The sequence below is a fragment of the Mya arenaria genome, chromosome 11 (genome assembly GCF_026914265.1).
Source record: "Mya arenaria isolate MELC-2E11 chromosome 11, ASM2691426v1".
In the NCBI taxonomy this organism is placed as follows: domain Eukaryota; kingdom Metazoa; phylum Mollusca; class Bivalvia; order Myida; family Myidae; genus Mya; species Mya arenaria.
The window spans coordinates 58,862,034-58,881,655 of record NC_069132.1 but is presented as its reverse complement, the minus strand read 5'-3'; the positions used below and the strand labels follow the sequence as shown (position 1 = coordinate 58,881,655).

The 19,622-nt window shown below is 33.7% G+C and overlaps 1 protein-coding gene across 4 annotated transcripts; it reads left to right on the top strand.

Moving 5' to 3' along the window:
- The first annotated feature begins 20 nt into the window (after positions 1 to 20).
- On the top strand, positions 21 to 19,331 carry LOC128208141 (protein transport protein Sec23A-like). Of its 4 annotated transcripts, none has more exons than XM_052911524.1 (20): positions 21 to 142; positions 802 to 1,090; positions 1,514 to 1,600; positions 1,805 to 1,882; positions 2,524 to 2,682; positions 3,045 to 3,278; positions 4,344 to 4,502; positions 5,038 to 5,153; positions 6,318 to 6,441; positions 7,171 to 7,341; positions 7,975 to 8,081; positions 8,549 to 8,702; positions 9,445 to 9,596; positions 10,179 to 10,266; positions 10,798 to 10,884; positions 11,336 to 11,491; positions 12,253 to 12,318; positions 12,989 to 13,000; positions 14,539 to 14,571; positions 16,239 to 19,331. In XM_052911524.1, exons 2-20 carry the CDS (start codon positions 812 to 814, stop codon positions 16,326 to 16,328), a joined length of 2,352 nt encoding a protein of 783 aa, XP_052767484.1. In that variant the 5' UTR covers positions 21 to 142; positions 802 to 811; the 3' UTR covers positions 16,329 to 19,331. The 4 variants fall into 4 exon arrangements, with proteins under 4 accessions (XP_052767484.1, XP_052767487.1, XP_052767485.1 ...); XM_052911525.1 differs by having other exon boundaries at positions 23 to 81; XM_052911526.1 differs by lacking the exon at positions 21 to 142 and adding an exon at positions 216 to 339.
- Positions 19,332 to 19,622: the final 291 nt, after the last annotated feature.

The window sequence follows — 19,622 nt, the reverse complement described above, 5'->3', positions numbered from 1 at the left end:
ATTTAAGCCAAAAAGTCTTAACGCAGTCAGCCTAATGACGTCATTTTAGGCGTACTGGGAAGGATACGTGGCATAGAACCGGTAGAGATTTTATTAAAACCTTCAAGTAATTTCATCAAATTTGGTATCATTTAGTAAAAAGGTAATATATTGCTATGGCCGATTTGTTGATGACTAATATATACACGTATTTGACGCGATTAATTGCCTCTCTGCCATCAATAAGTCCAGTTATGTTTGGGAATTCCGTTTTGTTTACACAAGATTATAGTAAAAACATGACCTGTCAAATTTGACATGCTGGCATCGGACACGTTTAAATCGTTCACGAAAAGAAAGGTTATATGCAATTTTGATGTATAAATAATTATTTGAGTGGCAAACTTTGCCAACATATTGTGTATAAATACCTTAAATTAATAAGAATTGACGAAATAAACTTGTAATTGAAAAGAAAAAACAACATGAAACTGATCATACAGGGAAGCAAGTACTGTGTCAATTGAGAACAATATCATTTGTTATTTATATTTTTATTCCTTTCATATAGCTTGGAATACATTTTAGAAGAAATATTGATATTTTATAAAGGAACGATAGGTCTGTAATACACCAGTCACTTGTAACCACAGCCACCAGGTCTGGCGGTAAACCAGGGATAGTGGGGAAAATGAGGCATGTTTTTACCTTCAGTGGCAAGTGAATGCGTTGGTTTTGTTTTTCGAGAATAGCGGGGAATACATTTGACTGGTGCATAATGAGTATATAGTTTTAGTGTGTGTATTCTTATTTTATTTTCAGCCATAGCACAATGGCAACATACCAAGAGTTTATACAGCAAAATGAAGACAGAGATGGTGTTCGATTCAGCTGGAATGTTTGGCCATCAAGCCGACTTGAGGCAACAAGGATGGTGGTACCACTAGGATGTCTCTACACACCAATCAAAGAGAGGCCAGACTTACCACCTATTCAGTATGACCCCGTTTTGTGTACGAGACCCACCTGCCGTGCCGTTCTCAATCCATACTGCCAGGTGGACTATAGGGCAAAGATTTGGTCTTGTAACTTCTGCTTCCAGAGGAACCCTGTAAGTAGAAGTTCTAATTGTGGTTTACCATTTACAAAAACATACATGGCCTATGTCAATAAAATAATGCCTACTCAGTACTGGTGAAATCTTTGATTAATTCACCAAATGGTAAGATTTATTTATATTAAGGTTGCAATGATACGCATGTAACACAAGCTTTCTACAGCTTTTTTGGCAATGGACTTATGTACGGTTGTTTTTCATAAATCTGCTATGCACATGTGATTGGGAAACATTTACCATTCCTGAATGATAACTAGTACTATCATCGACAAACCTTAAAATTTTGATTGAACTCGGAATCCATCTGATATCAACACCAATAAAAAGGTTGTTCTTTTCTAAATTTGTGCAAGTTCATGTGATGTATTGTTACATGCACATGTATCAATCATGTTACATTTGTGTTTTCTGTTTTAGTTTCCACCACAATATGCCGCAATTACTGAGCAACACCAGCCAGCGGAGATTATCCCACAGTTCTCAACCATTGAATACACCATCACAGTATGTACCAAATATATTATGTGCTCCAGTTTTAATCCGTTTAAAAAACATTATTTGATTTTTTATTTTAATTAAACAGAATTTTCATTCATTAACATATCTTTTGTATAGTTATATTACTTAAGCGATGAATTAGTTCTGAAGATAGTGTATGTCAACAGTAATAGCATGTAATACGTTTAATAACTGTCACTGTTTTTACAGCGAGCAACCTGTTCCCCACCAGTCTACTTGATTGTTCTTGACACATGTATGGAGGAAGATGATTTGCAAGCTATCAAAGTAAGAAGATCTCTTTATTTGTATTGAAAATTGAATACTTTGTGTCATTTAATTCATTTAATTTAACTTACCTGGTATATGATGTGTGATCTATTGTGTGCCTATGATATTTCTTCAAGCCAAACTTGTAAATATCATGTTAACAAACACCAATCACTTTCGTCTAGATTAAGGATAACAACATCACAGAATTATTGCTAGCTTAAGTGTTTTCAACCTATTATAGAGTGTGTACAAATTATTCCCATGTTTTTGATATCATTGGCATTATGAAAATAATCTACATGGGGGGGCATCAGAAAAGAACTTTGTAACATTTCAACTGAACTTTTTCATTATCTCACTAGAGCTTAACCCTTTAGTTGACAATTCTTAAAAAATTCTATAATTCTACTGTAACTGTAACATTTACATGTTATATTATCTGGAGCGGCCGCTCCCACTGAATAAAGGTGCAAAAAGAAAGATTTTGCATGATAATCTTTGGTAGTGCTAAGAAATCTTGCGAGAGGTTGAAAACACATGACCGTAGTTATCCAAATTCCTTAGAAACCGCGTTGTGTAACCAGGAACTATTTGTTAGGCAAATAATAAGGATTATTTTTATTAGAAAATAACCACCATTATATATCCTTTGCCAGGAGTCACTACAGATGTCTCTGAGCCTGCTGCCTCCTAACGCCCTGATTGGTCTGATCACGTACGGCAAGATGGTTCAGTTACATGAGCTGGGCTGTGAGGGATGCTCCAAGAGTTATGTCTTTAGGGGCACAAAGGACCTCAATGCAAAACAGATCCAGGTATAGTCAGGAATAATACTAGTCAAGATTACATGTATTATGTTTGTCAAACTCAAAATGCAATAAATGCATATATAATTATAGTAAACTACACACTTTTTCGATATTATCTTCTCCAGAATTAGACGTGTTAAGGGTTAATGAAGACTTGAGGTTGTTTTGTATATACATATTTATAACCTAATGCACATGATTAATTTCCAGTTTAGTAATCATGATTACTTAGTAAAATCAGTATTAAAAAGTAAGATATTTGGCTCCATGCTTAAGGTCTTTCAAGAAATCGTAGCCAGATATTAAAAAGTTAAAAGACATATATATACTACAAACTTAATTTTATGCAATATTTGCCTTTCTCTCAGGACATGCTTGGTATTGGTAAAGGCGGAGCAGCACCAGCAGCAAGGGGAGGCCAGCAGCAGCAACAACAACAGCAGCTACCCTCCAACAGGTTCCTCCAGCCTGTACACAAATGTGACTTCAGCCTAACAGACCTGCTAGGGGAGCTACAGCGTGACCCGTGGCCTGTCACACAGGGCAAGAGACCCCTACGGTCAACTGGCGTGGCTCTGTCCATCGCTGTTGGACTTCTGGAGGTAAGTTGTATTCATGGTTTTATAACTCTTTGTTTGACAAGTTCATGCATAGTAGATTTGTCCTACATACTTTTTGATCTGATAATTTGGTTGTGGTTCAATTTACAGATTTGTAAAGCTCAAAAAGATAGATGATTGTGAATGAGTTGTTGGGCTGATTGGTCAGAACTTTGTGGAACTCAAAAATGTTATGAACTGCCAGGGCTTTTTCTATAGTACCCACGGGTCCGACTATCGGACCCATTCCCAAAGCACATTCCCAAAGCAAAATATAAGATATTTTTCCCAAAAATCATAAAAAAATCCCAATCAAAATTAATTTTTTTTTTTTTTTTTTTTTTTTTTAGAAAGTCTTTTTACATGTACTGGATCAATTTCAACATCATATCAATTATGTGATGTAAAGTTTTTTTGATAAATGAATTCGGAAATCATTGATTTTCATCACATTCAGATATCTGTATGAAATATTATCTGTCATGATCGATTTATTGCAATAGATATTTACACCCAAGGATTGATATTTCAGCCATTTTGGGTCTTTTAAAGGGAAATAAACTAATATAAACCCTTTCCTAATTCGCTGGAGACTAGACAGATTTTTCTTTTAACTGTAAAATTTCCCAATTTCGGCATTTTCACGACGCAAAATTTCCCAAAATGTCTAGGGTGTTTTTCCCAAATTGGGCAGAAAAAGCCCTGACTGCATCTCTAACTTTTAAAGGAAGCATATTTTTGCTTCTAACTCATATAATTAAAGAAACAACTACAGCTGAAATAATTGTCTCGAATCTTTGTAGAAATACCTTTTCCTTGAAACAGTCTGAGAAGTGAATACTTTGAAAGATAACAATGATGATGTTAACAACCTTGTTAACTTAAAGTCCTAAACAATCAGCCCAATTTTAAAAATATGCTTAGAGACAGGATTAAACAGCTTCATGTTTATAAGGCAGATCTTGACAACAAGATTAAGATCAAGAGAAGTGTATTATATGTCACTAGGAAGCATGTATAATGGTGTTCATGGGCATTGTTAGAGTCCATCTATGTCTTTTTTTACAGTGCACATTTCCCAACACTGGAGCCCGAATCATGCTGTTTATGGGCGGTGCATGCACCCAGGGGCCGGGGATGGTTGTAGGGGAGGAGCTGAAGTTTCCCATCAGGTCCCACCATGACATTGAGAAGGACAACTGTAAATACATGAAGAAAGCTATGAAGGTAGGGGCCAAACAGATGTTATATTATATGCTTGTTTTCATTATTTCTCCATAAATTAAGTCCAATATCAGAGGTTACCAAGAAAACAGAAGATAAGAAGCATGTAAATAAATTATAATATTCACTTATGTCCATAAATTGACTCCCATGTCAGAGGTAACCTAGAAGACAGAGCTAAACCATGTAAAAAGAAGTTTGTAATTAAAAAAACAATATTTACTTATGACAATATGGTGAAAAAAACAGTTGCTACACCCACTACCCTCGTAAGCGCGCTGTTGTTCAATTTCAGTAACTTTGGTAGTGGGTGTGGAGACTATTAATTTACTTAATGACCATCAAAACCATCAAACCTTTATTTAGAGTTCCATGTTTCAAAAGCCATAACAATTATGCTGGTGTTTGAATGAGAGTACAAGCTAAGACTGTCTTCATCTTTTTAAAGTTAAGCTCAAAGGAAAGAATAGATGCAAATGTATTGGTTAGAATGAGCAACTCAGTTCAGCTACATCACTATTATTGTTATGTTTTCCAGCATTATGAGGGCCTAGCTAACAGAGCGGCAAATAATGGTCATGTGATAGACATCTACTCCTGCGCCCTGGACCAGACTGGCCTTCATGAGATGAAGTTCTGTTCAAGATACACTGGGTAACCTTCTTCGTTTTGTAAACACACTATTGATGTTGTCTTCTAAGGCATCCATTATTGATTATACTGTGAAATCATTAATGTTCGTGGGGCATTAATGTTCGTGGTTTTCGTGGGTTGTGTGATCCACGAATTCAAGATATCACGAAATATAAACCCTTTATTCACTTTTCAATTGCCTTGTTATGTACATACTCTAGTATATTCTTTACAGAGGTCGCAGTTTACAGTGTTAAAACCTGTCTCACTGTATAACTTACGATCATTATTCTGTTAATATATTATAACTGCCTTTTACAGATAATGAACCAAATCAATTAAATGTGTTTTATGCAGCAAATGACAGTTATAAGCATGTGGTTAAACGTGTGCTGTTAATGAAAATCTCCAAGTTTACAAGATGTGCGTGATGAGTGTCCATACTCGATTTTTTTATTTAATAAAATAATTAATAGCGAGTGTCATAAACCGAGTGACGTAGAAGACGGAAATCACGGGCCAGCGCGTGGATATTATGCAGACGATCTAGGACGATCGCATCTTCGATTTTTTTTTCAAAATGAAAATCCACGAATTCAAGTACCCACGAAATTGTTTTTTTTCGGCAAACCACGAAATTTCATGCCCACGAACATTAATGATTTCACAGTATATGTATTTCTCAGTCTTACGAGTCTGTAACAACCATTTTGGTTTAGACTTCAGATTTGGCTTGTCAGCTTAGTTTTGTTTAATCAAAATTAAAGGTTACAAAAGTAATGCATTAAATAGTTTTTGTGTTCTTAAATGGAATATTGACAGAATTGATAGCTATCTTTAGATTTTTTACAGACTTCATTCTAATATCAACTGCGATAATTTTAATAATTTGAAGCACTTCTATAGATTTGTTCTTACCCTGTTAGGGCTACTTTAGATGGGAAAGTTATATATCATATGATAAGCAAAAGTAATCTATAAGTCCCCATTATATACCTATTACTCCTTTCCATAAGTGTTGGAAAAATATTTCCCAAATAAGATATATTAGGTCCTGAGACCATTCTGCTATGCATCATCATGAGATATTTTCATTTTGTAAGGTATTTGCCATTTTGGGTCTGAGTTATAACTTTCATGTAAACAAACGTTCTGTAATTAATTGTTAATTCTTCATTACTACAGTGGTCACATGGTGATGGGAGATTCGTTCAACACCTCGCTGTTCAAACAGACCTTCCAGCGAGTCTTCTCCAAGGATGCAAAGGGAGAGTTCAAAATGGCATTTGGAGGAACAGTAGAAGTCAAGGTAAAATGACTTTCTTTGTTGGTTGGTCTTAAATTTCATTTTGTTTTTTCATAAAATGTGTTCAGAAATATTTTGAGAATGAGTTTGATATTTTATATATTATTTAAAGAATGTAATATCTAGATAGTATAAATTAGAAAAGAAAATGATTGTAAACTTATTGTCAGTACACTTTTTTGTCAATTAACTGTTCATCTTTTAGTCATGATAATATTGTTGACTAACTTGCAGTCATCGAAATAAGACTTTTGGATGAACAAGCCCGAATTATTATACTTTTCTTGGCATCAAATTTTTGAACAAGCCCTGCTATATAAAATTCAGACTTTGAGCAAGCCCAAAAACATTTTACCAGTGCAGGGCTTGCAAGCTTGTGTTAATTTCAACTACTGAACTGAACTTGATGTTAGTTTAAAAATAGAAATGGATAAAATGGATGCTATATATACAGTTTGGATTTTGTACATCCATACTTTAACCCTTAGGCTGCTGATGGCGATTTTAAAGGCTTTGCAAACAGCTTGGAACCAGACCAGACGCCGAGTAACTCGGCGCCTGGTCAGGTTCCAAGCTGTTTGCCACTCAGTCAATATATCCCCAAAGTTTTAAGTAAATTGAAAGAAATTTAGAATAAACCAGACGACAGTTTTGAGCAGACGACAATTTACCCAGCATGCAAAGGGTTAAAGATTTTCTGTATCCATGCTTAAACGGTTTTCTGTATTTCAGACTTCCAGAGAATTGAAAGTATCAGGAGCTATCGGCCCCTGTGTGTCATTAGGGATCAAGGGACCGTCAGTATCAGACACAGAGATGGGTCTGGGCGGCACATGTCAGTGGAAACTTTGTGGGCTTTACCCAAACAGCACCCTAGCATTCTTCTTTGAAGTAGTCAATCAGGTAAGTGTCCGGAATTTACTGTGTAAAATGTTTGTCAAATATTTGACAATAATAAACTCTGTGTTTAATTTGTTAATTAAATTAGGTTATAAAATTGGTGTAAAAGTGCTCACTCAGCTACCCAGGAAAGGGGCCACAGTCCTTTGACAGGGAAAGGTTGAGTTTGTTAAATTAGGCTTTTCAGTTATTTTTTTTCTGACCAATTTGGGTCATTCCCGATGATAAACACAAACTTTATTCCCAAATGTGTAAATATTTTAATTTTAATTTTTTTTAAATATCCTTGAAACATTTTTTTTGTATGGAAGTGTTGACATTTTCTTAAAAAGGCTTTATCACATTCTTTTATCGGTTTTGTCTGTTTTAAAAAGTATTCTTGTTCATTTCTAAGCAAAATTGGAATTCCCAATTTTAGTCATAATAACTTTTTTCCCACTCAGAAAGGCCCTGACCCCCTTCCCAAAATGGTGGAAAAAACACTTTGATTGCAATATTGTTGTGAACTTAATGTGAAACATCACAAACTAAATGCTTGAGAAAACAGTTTTTGTCCTCTCAAAGTATTCAATAAAAGTAATATCTCAGGTTCATTAGTTAGATAAATATTTAAAGTTACTATTGATTGTTTTGCAGCACAATGCGCCCATACCCCAGGGTGGTAGAGGCTACATACAGTACATCACACAATACCAGCACTCCAGCGGGCAACGTAGAGTTAGGGTCACAACTGTGGCCAGAAAGTAAGTTAGAAATATGTTTCCTCGGTACAGATATTATAGCATCTAGTTTAGGTGAACCAAAGCTTGTTTACAAAATATAAACATAATATTGCAAACCCAAGTACATGTGAACTGCAACAAGAGAAATAATTCTTATTGTTAATTTTTGAAATTGTCTACTTTTTTAATCTTGTCAAATAGGTTTTACATAAAAAGAATGGTATATATCATTGAAAAATCTTTGACCTACTAAACCTGTCACCTGCCACTTATTTATGACATATCATATTTTCAGCGTACGTCATACGATAAGACCTATATCGGCTTATTGTGTTTCATGTAGTCTTTAAAATACTTGATTTTGAATTCATTTGGAATTGGGGATGGTAAAAGACATTACTATATTTATAAGATTGTAAATGCATAAATTATTTGCACAGGATTCAAACAAATCAATAATTAATACCCCTTTCTAAAACCTCCTACAGTTGGGCGGATGCCAGTACGAATATCCAGCATATATCAGCAGGCTTTGACCAGGAAGCATCCGCTGTATTGATGGCGAGAACTGCTGTGTTCCGTGCAGAGACGGATGACGGGCCAGATGTACTCAGATGGCTCGATAGAATGCTTATACGACTGGTAAGAATTAGTGTGCTTTGGGCTAACTTTTAGATTTGTTAATACATTTAAAAGAAAACTGAATCTGATACTACTTAATTATTGTTATTATAAAAAAATACCAGTATAACTACAGGGCTTCAATTAAGAATTTGAAACTGGAAGCATGAACTTCCTGTGTATCAATTTTGGAAGTTTTTCACGGAAATGTGGAAGTTTCAAGTCTCGCAAATACAATATCTTTTTCCTCTCTTACATCTTTTTCAACTAGTATGTTAAAAATCAAGTAATTTGCAACTTTAACTTGCCAAATTCAAAGACCTGTATGATAATATTTCATTTTTCTTAAAGACTGATTGAAATTGTGACCATAATAGTAATATTGGCACAAGGTTTTGATATTTTAAACTTCCATGCTAGAATTTCTAGTTTGGAAGTTTTCTTCAAAATTATTGAAGTTTTTGTATTTCCAATGATTCAATTTTGAAAGTTTTTAGTCATTTTTAGGGACTTCCAAAATTCCTTTAATGAAAGCCCTGTATAACTAGGATACATAATATGTAATCAATGTGTAATTATTTTTTTTGTTTCAAATTTGTGCAATCTGAGCTTAAGCCAGAAATTAAAACAAGGTTTAGGAAATAAAAAACAAAACTTTTTAATGAAACAGGCCCAAGGAGAGATTCAATGATATAAAGACAGTGTTTGTGTTTAATCATTTTCAAGACAACAGTAGTACAAAGTTCTGATTTCTATTTTCTAGTGTCAAAAGTTTGGAGACTTTCACAAAGACGACCAGAACTCGTTCCGGTTCTCGGACAATTTCTCCCTGTACCCACAGTTTATGTTTCACTTGAGACGATCACAGTTCCTACAGGTCTTCAACAATAGCCCTGATGAAACTTCATATTACAGGTGGGTCTTAGAAATAGTCACTCATTGTTTGGTATAAAAATGAGGTAACATGATTTTGTAAATCCAAATATTATTGAGTAAAAACTGACAAAACTTTTCTATTCGAAATGTATTTAATATTTTTATCACAGGTCTGCTGATGGAGTAACATCTTATCTTTAATAATAAAATGGTATTATATTGGTATGATTTTGAATTCCTGCTAATAAATTAATCAATATTTGTTTGTCTGTTTTTCAGAGAAAATAGTCTAGATTTGGTCATATAAATAGTATTGGTGTTGTTGTTGGCATCATTGTGCAAAAACTTAAATCTTGGCCATATCTCAAAAAATATTCAAATGAAACTTGGTACACAAGTTGCCAGAGACAATACATACACATATAGCAAGGCACATAACTCTAGCTTTAGTTAATGTGGAGCTGGGTCCCTTGTGCAATCTAAGATAAAATGCCCAGACGACGTAGGCAGTTGTTTGGCGCACTCTTGCTAAAGTGAAAATCGTTCCTATAATATTTCAGAACTGAATACTAAAAATGGCTCTTACACTGCCTGCATTGTTGACATTTTATTTCTTTTCAGATACATGCTGAATATAGAAGATTTAACACAGAGCTTGATTATGATACAACCCATTCTGTATGCTTATTCCTTCAGTGGCACGCCAGAGGTACAAACTTTGTGTATTTTCAACAACTGCATAGTTATTACTTCTTAAGACAGTCATAAGCATAATTATACTATCGGCAATTTCCAAAACATGTTTAAAATTTGCAAAAATTCAGTCTTATGTTTTTTAGATGTTTTTAATGTTATATAATAATGTCTTTTATAGCTTGAAAATTCATTGCATCAATGCTTATGTTATAGTTACTGCATCCACAACCAGACTATAATCAAGTGTTTAAGCACGAGTGTAAATTTTTATTCACAGGCATATTGGGTGAAGTAACTTTTGTATCATATTGTCAAGGAGAACGCTCAATAACTTGTGTCCATAGAAGTGAATAAGTTTATCATTCATCCAAACAATATTTAGGGCTTCGAGAAGCTCCGCATCCTTGTTAACTTTCTGATATGGGGGTTATGTATAAACGAAAACAATGAAAACATTCTCCATCATAGACAAATATAAATGCATTAGCAGCATTTCAGATTACCATATTGATTTTCCTGATATATATATTTCTATTTTTTCCAGCCCGTGCTTTTGGATACCAGTAGCATACAGCCAGACAGAATACTTCTTATGGACACTTTCTTCCAAATTCTTATTTATCATGGAGAGGTAAGAAAAAAAAAATGTGTTCCAGATCCCCCCTCTTTGTGAAGCAATGAACACAATTTTATTCCTTCAATGTGGCAGCATTTCATGCAGTATTTTTTTAATAGAAAGTGAAAATTAGTTTCAGTTAATCTTACAAACCATAATATCATAAAGTTATATAAGTCATTTAAGAATTCACTTTGTAATCTTTGACTACGAATTGGTAAAGATATTTTTTATGGACCTTAAACTGTGACATACATTTTATTTTACGTTAACAATTTTCACCATAATCCGAGAAGTGATAAACAAACAGACAAATTTTAGGAAAAGTATATGTTCAATCTTCTTGCTTAATATGAAACATGCAAGTCCCAAAGCAATACTTGATCCCAGGTACTGCTTAATGTGAGCAAGTGAGAACCATTACTTTATATTGCATGTACCATTTATCTTCCCCTGTTGTTCTCAGACTATAGACCAGTGGCGCCAACAGAAGTACCAGGAACTCCCAGAGTATGAAAACTTCAAACAGCTTCTACAGGCTCCAATAGACGACGCTCAGGAGATTCTGCAGACACGGTTCCCCATGCCAAGATACATCGACACAGCTGCTGGCGGATCACAGGTAAGGAGAGCTTATTGTTTTCTTAATAAACTTTTTTGGTCACATGCAAAGCATGGCTGACACATACAGATAAATTTGTTCAGTTTGGTCATCATGCTCACACATTCTTTTTTTGATTATTGATTAATAACTTTTGAAACAAAAAAGTCTTCAAACTTGGTATGCATCTTGGTCATGGTCAGTAGATGACGCCTATTAAATTTGATGTTAGTCCATCAAGGATCAAGTCCATGATGACCTTGACAAGAAAAATATGGGTGCTTCCTACAGGCCTTGCATCAGACTTTGACATTCTTAGTAGCTTTTGTTTTCTTTAAGGATTAGTTGGGAATTTTTTTGTGTACAGAACAAAATAGGAATTGATTTTTTTTTAAATAATATCTTTGTTAATTGAAAGACAATCTCATTTTTGGAGCCTAGCATTTTTAAAATCTCTTAGTGTATAAATAATGAGCCTAATTCTCTCCTACATTTATTTTTTAAGGTTCAATTACCTAAACATACATGTTAATTGGAAATACAGTCGAGCTCTGTTGGATCGAACTCCAAGGGACCGGCAAATTTCCTCAAGCCTCGAAAAATTCGAGTCAGCCGGGAATGTATACCTTCAGTATAAGGCAATCCGTCTTTAACATCCAGTTCGACCCAACGAGGAATTGGGGCCAAGCGAGTTCGAGCTAACAGGGTTCGACTATATTATCTCAACAACTTCGATAATTGTCTGTTCTTACCTCAATAGTGACTGTGTGTGATCGTTTCAGGCTCGTTTCCTGTTGTCGCGCGTCAACCCAACACAGACTCATAACAACATGTACGCCTACGGAGGGGTAAGTGTATCTTTTATTTTCATCTCATAGTTGACTTTTGTTATTCCTTGCAAGAATTAAAAAAATGTTTGCTTGAATAAGATTTTGACTTGACAGTTATGTTTTTGATTTGATTTGCTTTCTTATATTAATATAATTATTTGTGCGATAATTGCATTTTCCCATCGCATAAAAACTCACGTAGTCACACAATCAAAGTTCCCATGGTATACATGCATAGTCATCCTTATTATCCAACATTTGTACCGGTACCTATACTTTAAAAGGTTTCTATTTATATACACACTCTGACAAGCAGAAATTGGGCTTATGACATGATCAGGGAATTTGACATCATTGGGAAATATGATGTCATAGTTCAGGGTTTTAGCAAGGGTCTAAAAAAGACATGGTGCTGCAGACCGTGGGGTCACATGTGGGTGAAAATGTAATTGACATTAGGCTTAAAACATTACATTTTATAACTCTACTATAGACACCATTTCTGCTTGTCATTGGTCAATTATGTATAACTGCCTTAACCAATAAAATTGGCATGAACCCCATTGTAAATTGTTAACATAAGAAGACTTGTGCATTATGCAAAGTTGCTTAACTACTGCATTCATGTTGATGTGTCTCGTTTTGGAGAAAGTCTAACAACTATATTGTTTCATATTTCATCCTTCAGGGCGGAGCAGGGGTCAGTATTCATATTTCTCTGTCTGTTCATCTGTCTGTGTGTACTAGTGGAAAATTTAGTCAGTAGAATATCACGTTCAGCAGACTTCAGAGCACTTTCTCCCTTTTATTAGCCTTAAACGGGCACAAAACAGGTTGATGTAAAACATAATTTTTTTTTATTTAAATGCATTATTATTTTTAACAAAAATTGACTTGAATGACGAAAAGAAAAAAAAGAATATGATTTGTGTACTGATAAAAATATTAGCGATACTTTGGCATTTTTAAATTGGGACTTTGTGCCGCGTAGCTATTAATTCAGAAAACCCTGTTCATAGAGGCATATATTTTTTATCTGTACACAAATCATATACTTTTTTTTGTTTTTGATCATTAAATTCAAATGAGTTGAACATAATCACACAAAAATAAAAAATATAAAAAAATCCAACAACCTATAGCATGCCCCTTTAAAGTTCAGGCACTATGTGATTTCTGCCGAAAACTTGTTAACATTCTCAAGTTTAAACATCACCCTTGATATCGTATATACCTATATATATATATATAGATGTAATAGTTATTGTATAGTTATAGTATTTGCTTATTTAAATCTGTATTTTGGCTTAAGTTTGGCTTGAGTTTGGCTTAAGCTGGATGCAGCCAGGCTGCTGAATTTTTTGATTAAAGTAAAAACTGAAAAGTTTCTTAGTTAGTGTTGTCGCAAATGTCTCTATACTAGTCAGTGCACATGTGCAAAGTCTGTATAAATCAACTAATAAAACCTTTTTTTTAGATTTAAGTAAATGTTGCCCTTGTATGTCGGAGACCCTCTAAATAATTATTTCTTGAGTCGATCTGTCGTTCCCCTTTATGGAGATATTAGAGTAAACACTAATTATAGTTAATGAAATATTTGAAAAGTCTTGAAAGGTTGTGGTGTGTAACAATTTAAGCTTAATAAAGAGTTTATTTCACCAAATATCTTTCGTTTTTTTAATTGTTGTAACCATTTTAGGATGAATGGTATGTTATAAACAAAAGGAATCAAAAATGTCCAGTGTAGCATTAAAATTCACGTTCTCAACAAACAAAATCTGTTTGAATATTAACTAGACTACTTATCAAGGAACTTTACATCAGTTTCAATGGAGATTCAGGGCCCCATTTCAATAAAATATCTGAGTCTTAAACCTAATAATAAGCTGCTTGAGAGTGTTCAGGGCCCGGTGTCTGAATAAGATCTCTTAGTCGTAAAACTTGTGCTCGCTCATGGTTTAATAGGTCCTAGGGGACACAAGTTAAATTACAAGCAAAACTTCTGCATTAAATGTTGATTATTCATAGAAACGCAGTAACACTAAAAATGTGTTTACGCCTTAAAATTTACGGTCTCTAGCCTTAAGATCTTAAGTGAAACAGCCTCTGACCTCTATTAAGCTCGTTAAAGTGGTAATTTATCATGATAAATCCTTGACAGAGCAATACACAGTCATACCATTCTTCCTAAGCTACGCATACTTGCTGTTGTTCTAATGTATAACACCCAATTATCAGGTTCCCATGATTGGGGGTACAGGGCCCCAACAGGTACAGTAACTTATCTAACCAACACCCGGGGCATGTGGCAGGAAAGTGGCGGGCAAATCATGGTGTTCTTTTGGGTCCAATAAATTTTTGTTTCAGGGATTTTATTTCATGCAGGATTTCAGGTTTTGACTCCGAAACTAAAGAACTAAAGATGCTGTTTTTATACTCTGAGCTTTTCCCCCTCTTTCATTGTAAATTTTATCTTGTCTGTTTTTATGATGGTGTGTTTTTTTACATTGAACATAATCCACTCTGCCTGCGTAATTTTTAGCTTGTCTTTTTCTTGAAAATTTTAAGGTTTTGTCATAGCCTGGTGTCGTAGACGTAGCTGGACGTCCGTCATGCAAAAGCTTTAATCTAGGACATAACCGTTGTAAAATTGTTCAAGATATTCAGAAAAAAACTTGGTTCACATGTTGCCATAGACAATATCCACACAGCAAGGTCTGTTACTGACACATACCTCTAAATCATTGTTGAGTAAAGCCCCTTCTTTGACATGCTAGAAAACCAACCATAGACGAGCATCGATATTCGCTCTGCAGCACTGTTGTCTTTATTTAAATAAAACATAGAATGATAAATGACAACAGTTTTGATTTATGAATTTATTGAACTTAAGTGCACAAGAATTTTACTTACTTGTAATTCCTAAATGAAGTAAATTAGGCAGTCTTTGAATTGGTACCATTGAATCAAAATTGAAATTATTCCTGTGGTAAACTTTTGTATGATGTGTATGATGTCTGCTTTAAATCAAATTTATTTTAAGATTACTAGCTTCTAAATAAGCATTTGTAGAAGCCCAAGGCTTGAATGTTAAAAACAGTGGTGGTTGAGCTAGTGCTTGGTGCTGGTTACAGTTAAAAGGACAAGCTATAGTCATTGTATGTCATTAGATATCTTACACCTCTAGATTAGTGAACACTTTGTATTTGTCTGTCTTGCATGAATGTCTTGGAACTTGGAGAGAAATGGTTTGGAACCAGGGGAACAGTGGGGCTTTATTTCAGCAAGTTTTGTTATTATTAGATTTATCTTAAATAATATGCCCCTTTTCCACAGAGAAAATAATAATAGATAAATATTGAAGTTTGCTTCATGGGGCTCTTGCTTTTAATCCAGTAGGAAATAAATGACCGCTAGTTGATGGTTTTAAAATCATCCATTTAATAACTGTGCCATGTGAGTTTGTTAGGTGAGCACAAAGCCAGACAAGTGGGTTATCTCCAGGATCTCTGGTTTCCCCCACAACAAAAGACCACTCTCTCTTCCAAATCTTGTCAACAAGAGTGACTTAGTATATAAACTTTCTTTACAATTGTTTTAAAAATAAATAAAGTTTAACAAATCACTGAGTAAGGGTAATATCCACAAAATCCATAGATAGGTGAGGTAGGGATATATTTTTTCCAAATATTCTTTGTTAAGATCATTTTCTTGCAAATAGCACTATTTCTTCCAAATGTAACTCATATATATTGCTGTTATTATGGAGCTTTATTCTTTGTCAAAAATCAATTACAGTTTATGTTAAGAGGATTGTGTTTTTGTGTTTTTTATTATTATTATTTTATTTTTATTAGGTAGGGTCCGGTCACCCAAAACAAACATTATATTTTTGTTAGGCCTAACTTTCTATTAAAATCCTTTTCTGTGTATTTCAGGAGGGAGCAGCTGCAGTGTTGACAGACGATGTGAGTTTGCAGGTGTTTATGGAGCACTTGAAGAAGCTGGCCGTCTCCTCCTCCACTTGATGGCTTCTCCCACATGTGACCTCTGACCTCATAAACCACGCCCACACTGATAGCACCTACAGTCCTGTGACCACAACTCCTACTCTCATGTGACCATTGCCTCCTCATTTGAGGCTCAGCAAGGGGAGAATTATCAGTGAATTTGACAAGTTTTGCTTACTGCAGGACATTAAATTTGCCAAATTGTTGAATTCTTAATTTTTGTAACTGTTTGATTTAGGTAATCAACCTTAGAAAATCGTTTATTGCAAATAAGATAATTGTACCTAAATGACTCCTATATAGTATCAGGTAATTAAAACCCATTCAGATACGACCATAATTACCAGCCTTATTTAATAACAATAAAATATATCGAACCAAAGTCCACATAAGGTCATCATGTGACCACTAAATCCCTCCATTGGTTAAACAGTTATGAATATATATTTGAGGGTGGTTTGGCGTCATGTCAATTGCAAAAGAAAGTTTATCTGCCAAAATAGATGAGATTTACATATTTTGTTTCAAACCAGCATTTTTTCTCTGCTTGGAAGCCTTTGAAAGGCAGGTTTCAAGGTAAATAAATCATTCAGTTATTAATAGTTCCATTTAATCTGTTAAGCAGTAAAAATGAGTTAAATACTAGTCACACTTCTATTTCAATACAATTTATGTTTTTTTTAAAGCATACTTTAAAGCCGGTTTAAAGTCTCTAAATAATGGTAAAAGATTGTACGGTTGTATGTAATTACCAAAATAAATGGTAAAATGTTACTGTGTTTCATAACCATTTGTTTTTCAAAATACTTAAAAAAAAAAAAATAAGATTTTACTGGTCTACATCATATTGTGTAAACTACCAATTAATTGGGCCAGCCACAATTTATATCTACAGCTTCACCTGATTGCAATTCAATAACTACTGATTTACTGAAATTAATGTTAGGAAAAACTGCCCTCTCATTGGACAAAATAGAATGTTGACCACTACATTTTATAAAGACATTTGATTCATATTTTTATTTGGCAGTGTTTGTGATATATCAGAAGGGCACATGAATGGGAAAACTAGAATATGTTTATGAAAATTGTCACTTAACAAATGCTTTCTATCTTAACATTCATTTTTTCTTCGTATTAAGATCTTTTCCTTCATTGTAAGAAGGATTTAAAACATGTTTATCATCGTTCTGCTTTTCCATTGGACCAACATACTTGTAACCAATTGAATGTTGTTTGTACCTGTGATTTCTTTCCCCTCGGTGCCATGGATTTGTAACTGCCCTCTGGCCCAAATTTCTCGAAGAATCTTAAGTCCTGTAACAGGATTAAGCTAATCACACTCACTTGTTTTAAAAAATATTTAGATCTATTTTGGTATTATTTTTGTAATGGTCTCCTTTTGAAGAGTTCAAAGATTTAAAGGGAAATGAGCCGCATCGCGCGATTTTGGGCCTTCGGACATAATTATTACAAATGAAATAATCATTAATAAAAAATGCCAAAAATAGTGATTTTTTTCTATGTAAATCAATTTCTTCCTGACTTCTTTCTTTTTAAGGTTTGTCATTGGTGCATCATTTTCTCGATAATTTATGACCATTGGTTTACTCATGTTTCCATAGCAACCATGGATTTCATCCCGACATATTTTGACTGGATTGATAGTCAGTGTTTAAAACGGCCAAATGTATTAAAAATACAAAAATGATTCATTATTTTTTTCTTAATTTATGATCCTTAAAGATTCTATGATAAGAAAATGATTTAAATTATAAGCTAGTTGTAATATTGATACAATAATATTGCACATCATTTGAATAATGCACTTTCATTACGACGTCATTTGAATGACGTCAAATTTAGTATTCAAAATGCACAGTACATGATCTCACTTGTAAACACGTTACTTTCGCAATTTAAGTGATATCATCATAAAAATTTCAGAATATCTTTCTGAAATTACATGGCATCCAAATACCTTAAAACATTGTAATAGCAAAAATATGTCTGAAGGCCCAAAATCGCGCGACGCGGCTCAAATGATCTATATGATATTCACAATAAACTATCTTCTATTTTGTATAATCAAGGTTTAAGTAATTTTTGCTAAAAGAAATCATACCAACGTCTTTTGTATATAAAAGCTTGTTACATTTAAGATTTTTACGAGAAATTTGGGTTAGGTTTTATTGTAATTTCTTCTGTAATAGTTGAAAAGCTAATAAAAAACTATTTGACTATTATACAATAGATCTTGCACAGTAAATGTTTTACATAAAATCTCTGTTTGATATTGTATTTCACATGCTAAATTTAATAATGCCATGATCTTAAGTGCTGCATCTTCATATATAGTTCTATTATTGTGTATGATTTTAACATTTGAATATTTCAACTGAGCTGACTGATGTACATGTAAGTTAAAGGATTTGATTCAGTTCCTTATCCAGTCATCGAAATTAGATTTTCGGATAAGCAAGCCCTAATTGTTGCACTATGGCATTGCATGAACAAATATAACAAGCCCTGCTATATATTATAAGCAAGCCCGGATCACATTGTATCACTTAAGGGTTTGTGCTGTTTTTGACCATTGCTGCCATTCAACATGCAATTACATGGGCATTGTTCCAATAAAGACCAATTTAAGTTGAAAATTGAAATATCGTCCAAGTCATTATTTTGCCACATCTTAATCTGAATTGAACCTTAGCCAGCTGTGAAAATAAACACAAAGTCAATGAAATAGATTTTTTATTTCTTGCCATTTGTGATGTTTATACTTCGATAATTGAAGTTATAACAAATCGTTTATTGCAACAGCCCCCTAGTGTTTTAATGGTGTACATGTAAACCAGCTGCTTTCCATTGTATCAGTGATAGAAATAATTGTATTTGAAATTAGATTTATGATCATTATGCCTTGATGGAGTATTATTATTTTCCTGCATATATGTTTTTGTTGCTTTAATTATGTATCAGTGTTGAAGAAGGTCAGAATAAAGTGTAAAAACTTGACATTTTGATTGTTATATTACTTCAAACTTATTTATTTTACAGCGATTGTGAAACAATCATTATTAAAGGGACTGGACACCAGATAATACATAAAAGAAATTAATTGTACCAGATAATAAAATAATATTGCGAGAAAAAAAGAACTTTTCAAATTTACATAAAATTGTGTACAACACATTACTTACTTACTGATGTATCACATCATTTAGGACACATTTATTTTCTCAGTTTTTGCCTAAGTTGCAGTAAGTTTAAAACTAGAGTTGAAATAATTATCGTCACTCATGTGAC